Raw genomic sequence first — 5,850 nt, 5'->3', positions numbered from 1 at the left:
CTGGCTGCCGGCCAGGGTGAAACCACGACACTCCTCTCCAGAAGGATACAGACAAAGGATCAGAAGGGTTTAGGTTTAGCAGTACATTACCAAAAAAAGAAACTAACTGCCAGCAATTCATATCAAAATTCGGTATCCATTTAATATCAGTTATCCCAGACAATACATTCCCTTAAACAAAAACTTTGAACTTACCTTAACACGAACTCTTTCATCTTCAAATCTTCTCCAGATTCCATGATAATGCTAAGATCAGTAATAACAGCAGACACATTCTCTTTGTTCTAGATTGGAGAAGTAACAACGGAATATTTTAGACACTTCTCTAGCAAGGAGGGAAAAAAAAAAAAAAGGGTATCTGAACTTGTCAACATAGAGAGTATAACAAGGAAGACTTATAAGTTCATCTGCTTGCTTTCATCTCACTTCCACCTTTTTAAGTCTTTTTTTCTCCCCAACACAACCCCTAGATGTCACATATACCAGAAAATTCAAACACAAGATTTCATCTGAAAATCACAGCAATGCTACCCTACATTAAAAAGGACTAATAATTTTCCTGTTAAGTTTTTTTTTTTTATTTTATTTTAAAGCCTATAGCTTTGGCTCAAATTCCTGTTCCTTTTTACAATAACAACTGTTACTCAGGGAGATGTGCATGAAGATAAAAATAAAATGTTTCCAAATTAAAATATCTAACAATCTATTTTAAAGAAAAAAAGAGAAAAAAGTAGTTCACATAGCAGAAATGAAGCCACAAAAGAACTTAGTTCTTTATCTAGGTATATTTGAACACATCAGAGTAACAGGTTAGATAACAGTGACTGAAAAAGCTTAAAACCACAGCAAATGCTTCACTTTTGTACTGAAGACTTTGTACTTAGTTTTTCTTATATCCAGACACTACAAACAAACAGGAATGGTAACACAGAAGCAGCTAAAAAGACAAGCTGGAGTCAAATGCAAACCACCGAAGCAATCCCTACTTCGGGTTAACACACTGGTTTCCATCACTACAGATGGAAAAAACAAACCACGACACTACAAAATTTAGTAGATTGAGTACGTAACATCAGGAAAAAATGAATGAATGTATGAAGTCTGTGGCAAACCAAGATAATGTGTCACTACTGTTACACCAGAGACACAACCAGCTAGACCTAGGCAAAACTTTGGACTGGAATTGTTAGCAATCTAGACACAAGATACACTTGTTCGTTATCAAGAAATGGAAGAGTAATTTTTTTAATCATATAAATTACAAAACTGTGCAACTGTTGCATTATGATCTGTACAACAGCTAAAATAAACATTTAAGTAAACACAAAACCTTTAATAACACCCAGGTTCATATACAATCACAAAAAAAACAAAGGAACAGAAGTTAGTCAGTACAGTAAATGGGCTTCTTGATTTTGGTAACTAACACAAAAAACAAAAACCCAAATTGGTATTTTATGGCACAATTAAAGACTGTATTCTGTTGGTGTCTGCTTAACTAATTTACCATTTTCAATAATATGGCCACAACTCACACTATACAAATGCATACAACATTGACAGTTCAAAGTTTATTAACTTAAGGTAAATTGACACGTTCTCTGCATTTTACATTAAACTATAAGTTATAGGTGGCATGTACTTTTATTTAAAGAAATCATGCAAAATAACTCAAAATCATATTTTTTTCACCTGAAGTGTGGGGTTTTGTTTAAATATATACACCTGGTATGCTTACTCCAAATAGCATTCCATCAGCACTGAAGCAGGATTGGTTTTAGGCATTATGTAGACAAGTGCTACCATCTAGTGCTGTAATAGATTTAAGCATCACCAATGCAGTTTAAAATGAACTTAACATGCACTTATTCATCTGAGCTCCATTGGCACTAACAGATACCCACATTCTTTAGGAGAATACAAGTGAGAAAAATATTCATCTAATCAAGTCGCATGATTGCTACAGGCTCAAAGCTAAATGCAGTTTTATACAAGCAAATGCTAAAACGGTATTGCTAGGATCACAAGTTTCAAGTTGCACAAAAACCTTATTCAGTTGAACTCCTGTAGTTTCAACTTACACAATCCACATGGCAGCAGTCTTATATTAACAGTTGGATTCAACCTTAAAGGTCTTCTCCAACCCAAAAAAATCTGTGATAAAAATTTCACAACCGAAGGCTGAATCTGACCTTAAGAACTGTTTTGTTTGGATGTGCAGGGAATTCAAAAGTTATAGAACAAAAAAAACCCACTGAGGCTTAAATGACAAAACACCAGTTGGAGGTTTCAGCTGGAAAAAAATGTATTAATATTTTTCCATTTGAAGTTTTGTTGCTCAGTTGCATTTTTTTTTTTAAACATACATTGATCCTCACCTGCATTTCAAGAAGCTGGAATTCCAGTTGAAAAGACAGAGAGTGGCAATTCCCTGATAATCTATGCTTCTGCACTGTTCCATTTCTAGCTGTTATAAAATAAAGTTAACAAAATACTTGATGGTAATTCCGTTCAAAATTTAAATTACAATATGCATTTTCAAACATAACGTACTGAAACGGTATGCTCAGTATTAGCACCAGTAAAAGGCACAAAAAATGCTTACTTTTTTCCACTGTTTTCCTGGAATGACCTGTGAACTGAATACCGGTAAGTTTCATTAAAAATGAGAGATCTCTTTCCAGACTTTCGAGTTGAGCTTTCAAATCTGATGGAAATCCATGTCCTTTAGATTCTCCCTGAAATTCTCTCCAGAACAATTTTCTAGAATTAAAAATAATAAATATCAAAATAGCAAGAGACATATGTTTTATCACATCAGTCCAGCAATATCATTCCATAAAAGGCATTTGTGATGTGATCTGACAATTTTCCAAGCAACATCAATTTTCACCAAGTCAAATTTCAATCAGATCACAGCAAACTATTCTAATTTATATAAATGGTTCATGTTCCCTGTGAGGTGGACACAGCACTTAGTTTATAAGTCTTGTGATGCAAGAATTCATTTTGAGGAAAGTACAACAAAAACAAGCTGTGATGCCTTTACTCATGTAAATAACTTATCTACAGAGTGTACATTTTCTATAGCATATCAGTTCAATAATGGAAATAAGCTCTAATATTGTCCTTGAACATATAACTAGTCATACTTGTACATGTCCTCAACTCTCATTTTCATTTTCCTCATCCCCCACTTTTCCAAGCAAAACATGCACTGAGCTGTTTCACACTGCATAATGGAAAACATGGCCTATGCAGTCAACACCTTTGCAGGGCCAGAACGGTAACACACCTGATAACATGCTCTGACCACTTTGATTGTCTTTAAAATAAAAAAAAAGCAAACAAAAAATCCTAAAAAAAAACCCAAAACACCACAACAAAAAAATACCCCAACCTCCCACCCAAAAAAACAAACAAAAAACACCCCACAAACCATGAACTACCAACAGAAGGCAGCAAAGAGAGATCACGTCTATCATATATAACCCACATCCTAAACAAGATCAGACCCGGAAAAATAACATAAGGAAAGTCCTAGCACAGAGGCAAAAGCTTCTGCTAAACAATTTTGACAAACACACACTATTAATCCAAAATACAAAAAAAGGCATACTTTGACATCAATATCTCCTCATCAGAATAAAAAGTGGATTCTTGTTGGCCATCTTCATACTTTTCAGTCAATAGCTTAATTTCTTCTTCCAGTACCTGGATTTCATCTTCATAAACTTGACAAACACTGTTGTCCATTTTTCAGAATCAGTTTTACTAGATAAAAACAAACAAAAAAATCAACTAGGCACAAAAACACCAAACCAAAACATTTTCAAAATAATTTTTTTAATCCAAGGACTTAAGAAATTAAAATAAGCTTAAGCAATTGTTTCTCCTATCCTCTACTTAAAATAAGACAATCCTATCACATTTACGATTTTTAAAACCTGAAGAATTGGTATATTAAATTTCTCAATATCCCAGGTAGCTCTGACAAGCATAATTTATTTAACCATAAAGAATTCTAGAATGTTAAGCATTCCTATTTGCTATGCAATATTAAACTAACATATCAACTTTGATTCTCAGCCATAAAGTTTGACAGGAAGTGCCACCTACTTAAAAAGAAAATTAGGCTTGCATTAAAGCTCTGGACTTAATACTAGAGTACTCTGTCATCAGTATAACTCCTTCTTAAACCCTAGAGCATCCGCTTAGAAAGACACTGATCTACAAGTAAACACTGCAAGAGCACAAAAGCTGCTTTTTCCATAATTCTGAATGAAACAGACATATCAACTCACTTTGATAAAAGCATCATGAATAGGACAGATTCTACCTCCAGTGAATGCAGGTAGCTACTAGATATCAGCAAGAATTTTAGAAAAAAGTCATTTCCAGCTTTACATAAAAGAAAAATAAGACAAGTTTTCTTCAAAATAAGTAACAATTTTGATGCATTATTTCCTCAAATAATTCAGTGAGCCTAAATGTAATTATTAAATCCATTTTAAGATACAGATCATTGCATAGCCTCCAAATACAGAAACTAAACCAGGAACCTAATGCAGTCAAAGGCTTTCATAGAATCATAGAATGGCCTAGGCTGGAACAGACCTTGGAGATCATTTAATCCAACCTCCCTGTCATGGGCAGGGACACCTCTCAACTAGATCAAGCAACACAATTTTTAACTAATCATGCTTTCATCCAGGAGCAAATCCAACTGTTTTACATTTGCTATAAGAGAACAAGCAGATGCCCTGCGCAGAAAGTAATCCTAATGAGAACAGAAACCAAACACAGCTTTGACCAATTCACTAATGATCCACCTGATTAAATGAAGCACAGCTGTTCCTACTAACACCACAGCAAAATCTTTCTTTCAAGTATACAACAGTAAAAAGACAAAAAAACCCACCATATTTCACAAATGATTCAAAGTAAATAAACCCCAATTTTAAGAAAAGAAAATTCTGACACTAAGCTTAGACATGACATATTCCAAGGAACATGAAGAATATTATGCTGCTCAATACCAGTGTATCAATACTTCCAAGCATGAAAAAAAGTAATCTAGTTTTATGCATGTTTTTAAACAACTCCTACTGTGTTTACAAACTCCAGACTAGCATGGTTCAATAAAAAGGGATGAGGGGAAATGGGATCCTACTGGCTTGTTTCACAATAAACAGTACCTGAATAACACATACAAGAAAACATTTGTGTTTTACATTCAGAATTAATTTCAAGAATAAGGAGAGTACAGGTACTATGCATTTAAAGAATCACCGAGTACTTGAAAATGTCAGAGGAAGTCCCAACTAGGCACAATTTCACTCAACATACAACAACAAACAAGATAAATGGGTACAAGCATAGAAGTTCTCCAACTTTCAACGCACCTCCTTAGGTTGGGGGGGGGTTTAACTAGATACATTGAATAAAGTTCAGGTCACAATAAAGACCACGGTGGGATAAGAATAAACATTACAGTAGCCAGAATTTTACCCAAAGTTGCCAGCTAATTCCTCTTTTAAAAGCCAGCTGTTTTGAAAACAGTAACAGAGCACATACACCGCTTACAGCTATTTTAACTCAAATGATTTTACTACACTGCAGAAGAAGCAAAGACTACTTGCAACTTCACTCCTTCCCACCCCAAGTGTACACACACACATATATATATTTCTGCATCAACAGTAAATACTTCGCGTTTCTACGTACCTGCCCCCAAAACGTTTGCGTTTATCCTACACAGGAAGAGCTGGGAACAGCACCCAGGAGCTTGTGAGAATCGACCTGCGGGGGCTTCGCGTTTCACTGCTTTTCACTTGCTCCCACTCTTCG

The 5,850-nt window shown here is 34.8% G+C and overlaps 1 protein-coding gene across 1 annotated transcript; it reads right to left on the bottom strand.

Annotated features, from left to right (window-relative positions):
* Positions 1–195: 195 nt before the first annotated feature.
* LOC104281337 (centromere protein P-like) lies at positions 196–3,756 on the bottom strand (the record flags this gene model as incomplete). The annotated part of the gene is made up of 4 exons (XM_009879301.1): positions 3,620–3,756; positions 2,606–2,763; positions 2,379–2,467; positions 196–284 (listed from the first exon to the last, which is right to left on the bottom strand). Coding segments are annotated over exons 1-4 (473 nt in total), but the record flags the coding sequence as incomplete, so codon positions are not given.
* Between the last annotated feature and the right edge of the window lie 2,094 nt (positions 3,757–5,850).

This window comes from Apaloderma vittatum, unplaced genomic scaffold (assembly GCF_000703405.1).
Source record: "Apaloderma vittatum isolate BGI_N311 unplaced genomic scaffold, ASM70340v1 scaffold40190, whole genome shotgun sequence".
In the NCBI taxonomy this organism is placed as follows: Eukaryota; Metazoa; Chordata; class Aves; order Trogoniformes; family Trogonidae; genus Apaloderma; species Apaloderma vittatum.
This window is presented reverse-complemented; position numbering and strand designations above follow the sequence as displayed.